Below are 12,202 nucleotides of genomic sequence, written 5' to 3' on the forward strand. Positions count from 1 at the left end.
GATTTAATCATTATCATTATTATCGTCGTCGTCATCATCATCATCATTATTATTATTATTATCATCATCATAATCATGTACATCATCATCATCATTATCATCTTCATCTTCATCATCATCATCATCATTATCATCATCATCCTCATCATTTCATCCTTATTTACATTTTATATTAAATAGTTGTCTATTGCATGTTTATTATGTAACTTGTTTTGTAACTATACATGCACTGTGACTCGAAAGAAATTGTTAAAATGAGAAAGGAATATGAAGAATAAAGTACCTCTGAATGAGGAAAAGAAACAAAATTTATCCTCATCATCATCTTTATCATCGTCTGTGTCTTCTTTTTTATCACCATCTTCTTCATTATAATCGTCATTATCTTCTTCTTCTTTTCCTCTTCTTCTTCTTCTTTCATATTCCTCTTCTTTTTTGTTTATATAATATTATACAAATGAGTAAAAATAACCAAAATATAATACATGTATATTGATACAACCGAGAAAATGGTAATAAAAATAATATAAAATAGGATAAGAAATCTAAAAATAAAGAAAATAAAAACATATTTTTAAGGATATTATCACATCGACTTCAATAAAACGATAAAATAAAGATAAATATTTGTGTTTTTATTTGTAGGGGATGGGGGCAATAAACCCCTACCCCCATCAATACACTGGTAAAATAAACTTGAGAAACCAAGGGAGTATTCATCAATAGAAAATCCAGCGTGTGGATAGTGCAATGAAATACGCTTGCATTAATACGAATGCAGATCGGTGTCATTTAAATACCGATGAAATATTATTTAAAGGGCAATTTAATTGAAAATTAAGGGTACTGGATGCAACAATTCCCTTAATTTTCTCTTCACTTTTTTGAATCCATGGGAACTTGGAGGTACAACGGTCCATGATGAATGAAAAGATGAAATTACAATTTTAGGAATATTTTTATTTGAATGCCCATAATTTGCTTGATAACCGTTGATTGCCTGGAAGTTGTGCTAACGCTTAATCAGTCTTAATCATTCCTCATTATAATGATTTCATTTTATGTATTCTTTAAGTCTGGGTCGTGTGGTCTAGTGGTTAGAGCAATGGAGTCATGATTATAAGGTCGTGAGTTCAAATTGCATCTCTGTCATTATCTTGTGTGTTGCTGCCCTCTACGTTCGTTGTCATAGATGAAGCTTTATCTTGGAATGAGCATCTGCACCGTATTACAATGTGTATTTCGAGAAGCATTGGAATTATTTCTAAGTTAAAATTTATTTTGCCTCTTGAAACTTTATTCCTATTGTACAATTCCTTAGTACTCCCGTATACTACTTATTGTAACGTTGTTTGGGCTAATTGTGGCTCAACAAAACTGACTTCTATTTTCAAATTACAAAAGAGAGTTATTCGCATTTGTACAGGATCTCATTACTTGGCTCACGCTGATCCATTATTTTTCAAACAGAAAACACTAAAAGTTGCCGACTTATATACTCTTACTGTTTAAGTATATTAATAACCTACTCCCTTCGTCTTTTGATGATATGTTTAAGTTCAATAATTCTGTTCATACCTACCCAACTCGTACATCTGGAAACTTTCATCTCACAAACCCCAGACTGTTAATTACCTCTAAATCAATTCGACATCATGGTCCAGACATTTGGAATAATCTTGCAGAAAATATTAAATCTTGTTCCACTTTATACTCTTTGAAATCAACTCTTAAAAGAAATATCATTCGATCTTATTCATCCCAACCTTCAAATTAATCCTCATTTACCATTATAAATTAAATAAAAAATATAAATTCTACAGCTATCTTCTGCACCCGCACCCGCACCTGCACCTGCATTGCACCCACTTGTTCAGTAATTATACCAATCATAGTCACGAACCCTTTTTATGAGGCCGCCATCAATTACAAGCTTAACCGCTCACGATGGCGGTCTCCTGCGTTCATTAAATTTTGTTAATGTTCCTTTTTTATTATTAAAATGTGAAGTATATGCCCACACCATTTTTTTCCTTCAAATTATGTATTATGTTTATATTGTATACATTATGAATCATTTTGTATATTACAAACAATGTAAATATTTTTGATAATGTATTGTGAACGCAGAAATAAAATTAAAACAAACAAAACAATTATCTCCACTTAAACCAAACAAAGGCCCGAGAGTTATTTATGTCGTCTCTAACGGTCAGCCACTATCACTGATTAATCTAGATGTAAAATGTTTTATATGTAATTGGTTATATGCCAGCTTGGCGTTGATACGACAGAAAGCTGATTTTTCTGAGTTCCTAGGGAGTTACCCCAAAGAAACTCCAACTTGAGAAAATTTGAACTCTTCACAATATGATAATACAAATGTCAACATTCATCTGTCTTTGGATTAAATGAAAAAGTGGAATACTAGTACTCGACCCAGTGAAAATGAATTACAAACTGAGTGCGTCCTAAATTCGTAGATGGCGTTGTTTGGAATAAAGGTCAAGGGAACATTTGGTCCTGCATCTTTGCTATATCGTACGATTATTGTACGAATTCACGATCACCGTAGCCTCTGCGATTTGGTTAAACTTTAGCGTGTATTTATACGAATTTCCGTATAGGATCGTAGCCTTTAAACACATCGTACGATCAATAAACTACATCATGGGAAATGGGTATCGTACGATCTATATGCAATTTCCGAGAATAATGTTACTGTCATATCAGAGCAAAAAAGCTCGATCTCAAGACCTTTGTACGATCTCGGTGCGGTCTCTGTTTGACTTTGTCTTTGGCCCTACACAAAGTCTAAAACATGAATGCGTATATACGGTGGTTCGTTGCCCTCTAAAATCGTTAAAGTGGAAGTTCACCCTGACAAAAGTTTATTATAAAAATAGCAGAAAAATGATAACAAATATTGCCGAAGTTTTGAGAAAAATCCATCAAAGAATTAAAAAAGCTATAGGAATTTGAAATTATTTATTTGTACCTCATGTGCGAGTAGCTTCCCTACATATCGTATGGTAAAACATTAATGAAATGTCATTTTCTCAGAAAATTGAAAATGATTTTTTACTGTGCCTTAAGTATTTAATAAACAAATTATTTCACACCCCCGTTCCTTAAAAAAGAAAACAAAATAAGTCATCACGAACCATTAAAAAATTTAAATTTATGCATTCTATATTACATTACAAATGGGGCCTAATTATTTTCTTAATCTTTCATGTATTTTCTTCAAACCACCAATATTTTTTCATTATTTTTTTTTCTGCTATTTTTTACAACAAACTTTTCTTCAGGGTGAACTTTTAATTTTAATTATCCATCACATGATGACAAATGTAACTAGGCATAAAAGATAAATTCAGTGTAATTAGTCTCAATCGTATATGCTTCTCTAATAGGTGAACGTAAGCGATACGTCTGATCTGGCGAAGACTACGCATTGTGAATGCGTAACGCAGCCACAGTGCGTAGTCCTGATAATTGATGCGAGCGCAAAGCACGAGCCAAAAAATGTGATATTTCTAACCTCAAATGTATTATGTTTCACTTCAAAAAATGTATGATACATTTTGAAAAAGGGGCACTTTCCATTTTGAAAAAGGACATTTTTTCTAAAGGGGGATGTTTTTTCGGGGGGAAGTGCCCCCTGCCCCCCCCTGATCCGCCGCCCCTTAATCAAGAGAAGTATAGGCTCATTATCTTAGTTATCCCGGGTTAGTAAACAAAATCATCTGATAACCTGGAGTTCGACAGGTCAACATCCAAAAGCCGATTCAGATTGTAATTTAAATCCTTGAAATTTAGAGTTTGGCCAACAAGTAAAAACAGAATCTTATGACAATTAAATATTTTTACAAATCCTCATTTTTTTTAATCTTCTCTTTACAAGGTGACACAAACTCTTTGTCATTTAATAATATAGAATTTTATTATCGCATATAAAAAACAAAAAATATATTGCGGCTTGTTTGTTTTATTTCCGTACACAGTAAAAACGCTGTTTAAATTTTTATACAACGCTGTTTACTATATGAACCTACAGTATTTGTTTAACCGTTTAAACAATCATGTTTAATTTATTGAAGATTAGATATTGAAAATTAAACTTTGTTGCTTGAGATTTAAACACTTGTTTAAACTGTTTAAACAATTACTGTAAGGTTCATATAGTAAACAGCGTTGTATAATTTTTTTTTTACTGTGTATATAAAATAACAAATACAAAGTACATATAATACATACAAAATTTGTATTTAATACATACAAAATTTGTATTTAATACATACAACATGAAATGATAAGATCAAGGTTAAAATACAGGAATAAAAGGAAGGAAGAAAGTAAATTATACGGCTGGTAGTCCATATTCAGCTGCAATAATGCATTGCTGCTGGTCTTCCATTTTAATTTTAATTTCGGAGCCTTTTACTTGCAAAGAGGCTATACGTCAAAGATACGTAGGCATATTTATTTGACATTCTTTCTGCTATATAAAACCCATCTATATACATAGCAAATGTGATGTAGAATTAATCCTACCGGCAGTGTCGGGTACCCATGCATCACCTGGGTTGAGTGCGGCACAATGTGGGTAACTTTCTTGCTGAAGGAACACAAACCCTGGCTGGGCCGATTCGAGCCCACGTCCCTCTTTTTGAAAGAAGAGAGTCGTAACCACTAAACCACGAAGCCCCCCAAAAAATAATTCTCCAAAATCATTCCTATACTTTCAAGTTTTCGACATGCACTCTTTAATATTTATTTATGTTTATGTTTATTTAATTTCCAGGAACATGACAACAGTGTATTATGACATGAAAATATCTTTTAAAGGGTCGGAACTTTAAACTACAAAGCACATTTAACAATAAAAACAACAAATAAAATTTATGTTTAAACATATTTAAATCTCTCCACAGTGTTAGTTCAAATCTATACAAAAAAAGTGGACAGCATGTACGTGGCAGGAGGATTATATAGACAAGAATATGGAAAGGTTTCGCTACATTATATATTTCAGTAATCTTTATCAGAAAGTATAAACGTTCCAGTCTTCCAATCAGCATGCAGCGCTTAGAATTCTGAACACTTCCAAAAAAGAGATATATGTCTACACTTATAGTTCGTCTGACATTATGCCATAAAATAATTATTGCTTCCTCGAATTCTTCTCTCTAATTTGTTCGTTTATTTCCTTGATCATCAGCAAAGAAGGAACAATGTTATATCCTCTCTTTTAGGGTACATTTTCCAGCAGAAAGAAGATTAAATATTGCTGCATACCGGGCTGCAAAAATGTACCGATGTTCAGGTATTTTGTAGAGAAGATGACAGTTCTTATACTGGTCCCAAATATTTCTATTTCTATTCCTGTAAGCAGGCGGGATTTTCCCCGTCAGTCGCATAGACCAGCTAATTCGTGACAAAGTTAGGGCTACGGCCTGTACTGACCTCTCGCGTCGGGTAGACAAGCACTGACGGGGGAAAAAAATCGCGACCCGGGCTAAAGATGTAACTTATATGTTATTTAATATAATATCTTGGTGTTTTTCAATTTTGTGGCTTTGTGTGCACACTTTCTGAGATTCTTCAGAACAGGAGCATTCCATATGATGGTGACACGTTCTCATTCGCCGACCAGCTGTTATCGTTTCGAGTGTGAACAGGGACGTAACTGGATACCGGTAATGGCGGTGCTACCAAAGCCCCCATTCCAATAAAACGGACCACTCTCCCCAGATGCTTGCCAAGTGACTTTCCAACCTGAGAAGATATTGCAATATTGAAACAAATAAGAATGATAAAAATCAGTTTTATTGCAGTAGTAGTAGTATATAGTATGGGCAAAGGCCCGTTGAAAGTACGTAGTAGTAGTAGTAGAAGTAGTAGTAGTAGTAGTAATAGTAGTAGTAGTAGTAGTAGTAGTAGTAGTAGTAGTAGTAGTAGTAGTAGTAGTAGCAGTGGCGTACCTAGGATTTTCCACAGGGGGGGGGGGCAAAATCGGCCGCCAAAAAAATTGACAAGCAAAAAAAAAAAAAAAGGTCTTCAATCAAAAATAAAGGTTATTGTACCAGAAAAAAAATTGACAAGCAAAAAAAAAAAAAAAAAAGAAAAAAAAAAAAGGTCTTCAAGCTCGTCAGGGGGGGGGGGGGCAATAAAGGTCTTCAAGCTCGTCAGGGGGGGGGGGCATAAAAGGTCTTTCAAGTTCGTCAGGGGGGCAGATATGTATTGTGTATGGGTTGTGGCTCGTCAGGGGGGGCAGAGTGCTGCCCCCCCCGTAGGTACGCTAGTGAGTAGTAGTAGTAATAGTAGTAGAAGTAGTAATAGTAGTAATAGAAGTAGATGAAGTAGTATATACAGTGCGTATAAAAAAAGTTTACACTTTGAAAAAGACCTGCATGGGAATTAAAAATATACAACATGCAGATAATTTTTTCACATAATAATCTTGGGTTTGGGTCTCATCTATCCAATGAAAGTAAAAGTTTTGACAGAATGTTACACTTGAGTGAGGACTGTCCATTTTTGTAAAGCTCGCAGAAATCTGTTTGCGCAGAAATGCTCGTTTTTACGCTGTGTCATGGGGAAAGGGCAAGATCAAACTTACCCTGCGAAACATTTCTCATACATTTCCCTTGCACTTTTAGTCAATTGAAATAAAACGGATACATTCAAGCATTTTGTAACAATTTTGCCACCCAAATTGAAATTTCAACACTTAGTAAGCACGACCTTTTCCCTGTTTGTGCCAGCTGGATCTGAGGAAATAAATGAATCTGAACAAAAGTTTATATCAGACATCTCCAGCATTTTTTCACTAAGTTTTTATCATTTAAAGTGGGTTTACATTTAATTTTTCATTTACTTCTTGTTTCTTCACACTTTTTCCAAGCTTGACAATGATTAACAAAATGAAAATCAAGCCTTAGCCATTTCATGTAAATCACAGCTCAGTGTAAAGCAATGATATCGTCACGATGGCCTCGGTGTGTGGGGGAGTGGGGTGGGGCGCAATGCACTCTTCGAAATGTTTTGGACAAGGAAACTAGTTAAAAAAAGGTAAAAGATATCTTCAAATCAATTTACTAGCTAAATTCCACGTGTTCCTCATGATTAAGGTCTACTTTTATTCGCATAACTATTTCAAAGTTCTGCGCAAATCATTTTTCACTAACTTTTCAAAAGTGAGTGGTGCTCACTCAAGCGGAAATTTTTTTCGACAATTATCGTTTTTATTTTTCATAAATGGATCTGTACCAATGTTGAAATGTGGAAAAATCTTAAAGATATTACAAATGTATAATTTTACAGGATTTTTTCAAAGTGTTAACTTTTTTTGATACGCACTGTATAGCAGTTTGTCGCTCGTTTTACGAGTTGACCATTGAGTTCTATATAAATTATAGTCTTCTTTTAAATATCAAATTCTCATGGTCATATCAACTCCACCACCTCATTTGACCTGACGAAAGTTTGCAACAAGTCAAATTTGGGTACGCCATTATGTTTAAATATGGGGGCACAGGGAAAGGGGCACCTTTTGTTTCGAAAAACAAATAAAAAATGATTAATTTACTCCACTCACATGACTCATGAAACTTAAGGCAAATAGGATTATTCTTACAAATTTTGTTTCCTTCATAAGAAGTAACATGTAAAAATTAGAATATTGTTTTCTTGTTTCTAAAAATTTTCATACGGCATTTAATTAGAGGTTAAAAGGGATGAATTTCATTATCAAAAGAAAAAGAAGTAGCGAAAGGGGTAAATCATATTTTGAAAGGAATTATGCGATTAAAGGATGCACTTGCAGAAAGAAGAAGAATGCTAAATTAAGATACCGGGCGCTCATCGGGCACGAGGTTAAGGACACCTTATCTGACATGAAGAACAGGCACCTCTGAGAAGGCAAAGGGGCACTCGTTAATACATTAAATGGGGCCTTCTCAGGTGAAAGGGACACAAAACATGTTTGTGGGGGCACTTTTCTTGGGTAAAAGGGGGCACTGATATACGAGAAAAGGCACTTTGTAACACACAAAACAGGTCCTTCTCAGGTGAAAGGGACACAGAACACGTTCGAGAGGGGGCATTTTTTGTAAAAATTGGCACTTATACGAGAAAGGACGCTTGGTATAACACCTAAAATGGGTCCTCTTTAGGTAAAAGGGGGCACAGCACACGTTCGTGAGGGGGCATTTTTCTTGCGTAAAAAAGGGCACTTTTAAGTGCTTCAAAAAGTGGGGGTGGCACTGTGCCCCCGGCCCCCAGGGTCACCGCCCGTGGTATAAAGTTTCGCTGTCCTTTAGTCACGTTTCCGTCACAATTGTCACTCCTACTTTGGTCATTGGGTCTTGTATGACATCAAATCAAATCAAATTGAACTTAAGAATTCATCGAAGTTAGATTTTAGACACATCCAAACTATATGCCTTAAATAATCTGCGGACAATAATTACCATGAGTAATATAGTCATGATAAAGAACATTGTCATCATTTAAGAAATAAGTGTGATATCTACTTTTACACAGTATACAATTTTCACAAGTAGATCGAGGTTAGATGCCTGCATGCGGCATGATAACATTTGCATTCACGTGACATTACAAACGGGAAATATCAGTAGATAATTGTTTTTCGATATGAGGCTTCCAGTGTAATTTATTATCAAAGAGAACATCCCAAAATCTGGTAATTGAAACATTAAAAAAAAAGAATAGGTCTTGTAGAGTATTGATTTTGTTACTGAAGAGCATATGATTTGTCTTCCGATAGTTGAATGAAAGCTTGTTGGCTTTATCCAGTCTGTAACATTTGTTAGTTGACATCATCATGGGAAAAAAATATTGGAATCGTCAGGGAAAAGTATAAATGAGTGCAAATTAGATATATTTTGAATGATAATAATATAACGAATAAAAAGGAAGCGCGACAAAGGATTACTTTTAGGAGGATACATTCATACAATAGATGTGCTTTGATCCAAAAGGGCATTGCACTTTTAGTTCACTGAGTATATACAAGCTGACATCAACCTGGTATAATTCTGTCACAATAAAAATTTCTTTTTTTGATATTGTACATAATTTCTTGTTGCAATGCAAATCCTTCCAATATCATGTTCTCACATATCCACTAAAGCCATGAATAGAATAATTATTCATCAAGCAATGTTTTGATTGACGTTATGGCGAATGTTGCAACGTCTCACCCGATGGAGTATACTCCATTATGTACATAAAGTATGTAAAGTTTAAAAAAAAGTTAACACGTATAACAGAAAATTGTAAATAGTAAATGTATTTAAAATAAATATGAAATTTGCCCCACGTTTTCAATCTGAAGACATTTGATTGATTGATTTTATTTTATTTCTGCATTCTAGATAAATATGCAACATAACATCTAGGTGACACATTTAAGTTTTACAAAACAATAAAGCAATAGTCATAATAAAGCAATGAAAAATATATATCAACAAGAAGCAATATTCAATTAAAAGAAAAATATCAGTTTAAACGAATGCAGGAGACCGCCATTGGTCTCCTGCATATTTATTACAATATATTGAAATATTGCAATTGTTTTTAAATTGCCAATGCCCCATATTTATCCATTTATGTTTTTTTTTAAAATACAAACAAAAATGTTCCGTGGGATATTAATAGACCCATAAAAATGTACATGCATATTTGATATTGGTAATATATGCTGGTGTCGGCCGTTTATTGAGAACCAGGTTAACATCAATACATGAAATTCATGCAAAACGACCTACCCTTTTCCAAAAACGATTAGATGAAGTCGGTTCTTGATTCGAGCTCACACCGTTATTCATACGACAACGTCTCCTTGATCTTCTGCTGTGACATCGACCCCTGCTCTCATCTTTGCCGCCTTTTCCGAATTTGGCGTTTTTAGTTTGACCGATCGTCTGCGTTGATTCTGTCGATGTCGGTCTCTCCTCTGGTGTCATCAGGTCGTCATCGTTCTCCTTGTCAACGCCTGGTTCTCGATGATCATGCAACCCATCTCCGATTCCATCTTCAAGGAAAATCAATACCTTCCCCATTTCTTGGTCCATCCCCATCCTTTCTTCTCCAAACGATGAATCGACCCCGGCGAGTTTCCAACACTTCGCGTTGATCTCATGCGCTGTTATACCAAGTTCATCAACCAAGCTGCTGTCATCATCAACGGCGATTTCGCGATCAGGCAAAGGCGATTGTTTCGATGATAATGTTCCAGGAGCTGTACTAGCTGTCGTCGAGAACCTCATCTTTTGCTATACTAGCAACTTCAAGACTTGACGGACTGAGGGTATGTTATAAGCTTATCAGGACCCCTTCGTGCACTTACATAGCGGCCAGTGGTCTTTCTCTCTTTATAGTTATGACTTTTGAACAACAAGATTAATATTGACACGAAACGGGTGACTGGTCTATATAGATGAGCAAACTCCAACTGTTTTAACTTGACATGCAGCAAACGACAACCCTGGATGCCATAGTTTTTTTTAAATTTCCTGCACAAATAACTGGAAGTGGGATGTGTCATGGCTGGTATGTTTTCCATATTAAGAAAATGTCGGTCTACATACCAAGGAGAGTTCACGGCCGTCATTTAGACTCCTGTCAAAATGCAGGCTTTCTACATACAACAGTTTAAAAAAAATACAACGCTGTTTACTATATGAACCTTACAGCAATTGTTTAAACAACTGTTTAAATATTAAGCAACAAAGTTTAATTTTCAATAAATTAATAAATTGTTTAAACGGTTAAACAAATACTGTAAGGTTCATATAGTAAACAGCGTTAATTGTATAAAATCTTAAACACCGTTTTTACTGTGTACAATCAACATGATTTGTAACATGAATCATCATTCTACGCTTTATGAAGTATATGCAAAATTTAAGGACTGTCTATACATGGGGGTATATCTGATCTTGTACCGCAAGGTCATACATCCGAACTTTTACATATTTATTTAAGTTTTTTACATTTATTTGAATTATTAATTAATACATTTATTTCCATGGGACCCCGGGAAGAAAAAAATCGTTATTCATAATCAATCTGAAACGGGTCAGCCCTACGATATAATGTTTTATGTTTTGTATTACATTCATAGTTATGTATATTTTGTTGATATTTTATGTATTTTTGATAGTGAATAAATCCAATCCAATATTCATTTGATAGAACGCCCTTTCCTTTCGGTTACAAAGCACTGTGCATTCCATGTTTGGGCCACAAAAACAATAATGCAAACCAAGAAAACCAAACCAAACTTAGAATTTCAGTAATAACACAGCATAACTATTTTTCAAATATTCTCCATCGAAGCACGATTATCAATTCTGGTTGTTATCAAAGAGGTAAATTGTGTGGTTAATTCGATTGTTCATGTATACCTTTCTTGTTAAAAAGCTCAAAGGACATATAACATGAACAAGGTTGTCGTGTGACCTCGGAAGACCTCGGTCATGACCTGAGACTTCCTCGGAGTACTTCCTGCACGTGAGTTAATTCCGGAGCATACGTACTCTTTTGTTTTCATTTACCAGGGTCAATTTACTCTTTGTCTATATAGAGGCGTCGATCGGGGGGGGGGGTTGAGGCAGGGAATGTTCGCCCCATGAAAATATTGGGGGCACACGTATCGATATGCCCTCGATAATTTTGAGAACTTGACAAAATCATAATATACAATGTGAATATATTGTGTTTTGGAAAGCATTGGAAAGCACTTTAAAACCATTAAACTTGGCATAAAGATACTGTTAAACATTAAAAAAAGATCGACGCGCTATACAAGCGCAAATTGTATTGTGCCCCAAAATTTGTGGACATTTTTCACATTTTCCACCTACCCCCCCCCCCCCCCTCCGAAATATGGATCGATCGCCGCTGCTCTCTACTATACAATCAGGGGCGTCTTTTAATTAAGAACAAGATATATATCCAACAAAAGATTATTGCAAATCGAAGCGGGAGTTCTTTTGTGGTTTAGAATTGAAAACGGAACATTCTATTCACCTATTAAATCATGAAAAGTATGGGTTTTTGCTACAGAAATGATGACAATTTCTATATTCCTATCTGAAAAGCGGACATTAGTGAGCACGATCATAAATAAAGAACGAGTTGTGTATCTCAATCTCACTTGCTGATGTCT

The 12,202-nt window shown here is 34.9% G+C and overlaps 1 protein-coding gene across 1 annotated transcript; it reads right to left on the reverse strand.

Moving 5' to 3' along the window:
* Positions 1-3,878: 3,878 nt before the first annotated feature.
* LOC129264132 (uncharacterized) lies at positions 3,879-10,669 on the reverse strand. Its single transcript, XM_054901994.2, has 2 exons — positions 9,798-10,669; positions 3,879-5,781 (listed from the first exon to the last, which is right to left on the reverse strand). The coding sequence occupies exons 1-2, from the start codon at positions 10,296-10,298 to the stop codon at positions 5,608-5,610; spliced, it is 675 nt and encodes a 224-aa protein (XP_054757969.2). The 5' UTR covers positions 10,299-10,669; the 3' UTR covers positions 3,879-5,607.
* Positions 10,670-12,202: the final 1,533 nt, after the last annotated feature.

The sequence above is a fragment of the Lytechinus pictus genome, chromosome 7 (assembly GCF_037042905.1).
Source record: "Lytechinus pictus isolate F3 Inbred chromosome 7, Lp3.0, whole genome shotgun sequence".
Classification (NCBI taxonomy): domain Eukaryota; kingdom Metazoa; phylum Echinodermata; class Echinoidea; order Temnopleuroida; family Toxopneustidae; genus Lytechinus; species Lytechinus pictus.